General features: G+C 77.2%; 1 protein-coding gene across 2 annotated transcripts in view; it reads left to right on the top strand.

Moving 5' to 3' along the window:
* The first annotated feature begins 238 nt into the window (after window positions 1-238).
* Window positions 239-435, top strand: part of EIF3K (eukaryotic translation initiation factor 3 subunit K) — a 2,382-nt gene continuing 2,185 nt past the window's right edge. For both annotated transcript variants that reach the window (XM_026057023.1, XM_026057024.1), the window contains exon 1: window positions 239-343. In XM_026057023.1, the coding sequence (XP_025912808.1) occupies window positions 285-343 (59 nt within the window). In that variant the 5' untranslated portion in view covers window positions 239-284. The remainder of the gene's footprint in view (window positions 344-435) is intronic.

Below are 435 nucleotides of genomic sequence, written 5' to 3'. Positions count from 1 at the left end.
CCTCGCGCTCGCTGTGGGGAGGGGGCGCGCGGCCTGCTGGGCGGGGCCTCGCGGTGGGCGGGGCCTCCCCTCTCCGCGGGGCGGGGGGGGCGCTATAAGGCTCCCCCCGCCGCGCCCTGGGGCTGCCTCCTTTCTGCGCGTGCGCGGCCCTTCTTCCCTTCCGCCTCCGCCGAGTCCGCCACAGTCCCGCCATGCCCGGCGAACGCGGGCGCCGGAAGCGGAAGTTGCCGCGGCCGGCGGAGCCCTACGCCGCCCTTCTGCTTCCGGCGGTGGCCCCGTGCGCCATGGCGCTCTTCGAGCAGATGCGAGCTAACGTGGGCAAGCTGCTGCGGGGCATCGACCGGTACCGGCGGGGCGGCGGCACCGCGCGGGGGGGCATCAACTGGGCCTGGGGAGGCGCCGCCAGCGGAGGGGAGGGAGGGGTTCGACTGGGAA

This window comes from Apteryx rowi, unplaced genomic scaffold (assembly GCF_003343035.1).
Source record: "Apteryx rowi isolate R43461 unplaced genomic scaffold, aptRow1 scaffold_1356, whole genome shotgun sequence".
Lineage (NCBI taxonomy): Eukaryota > Metazoa > Chordata > Aves > Apterygiformes > Apterygidae > Apteryx > Apteryx rowi.
Note: the sequence above shows the minus strand (reverse complement) of the source record. Positions and strands in the feature narration are given on the sequence as shown.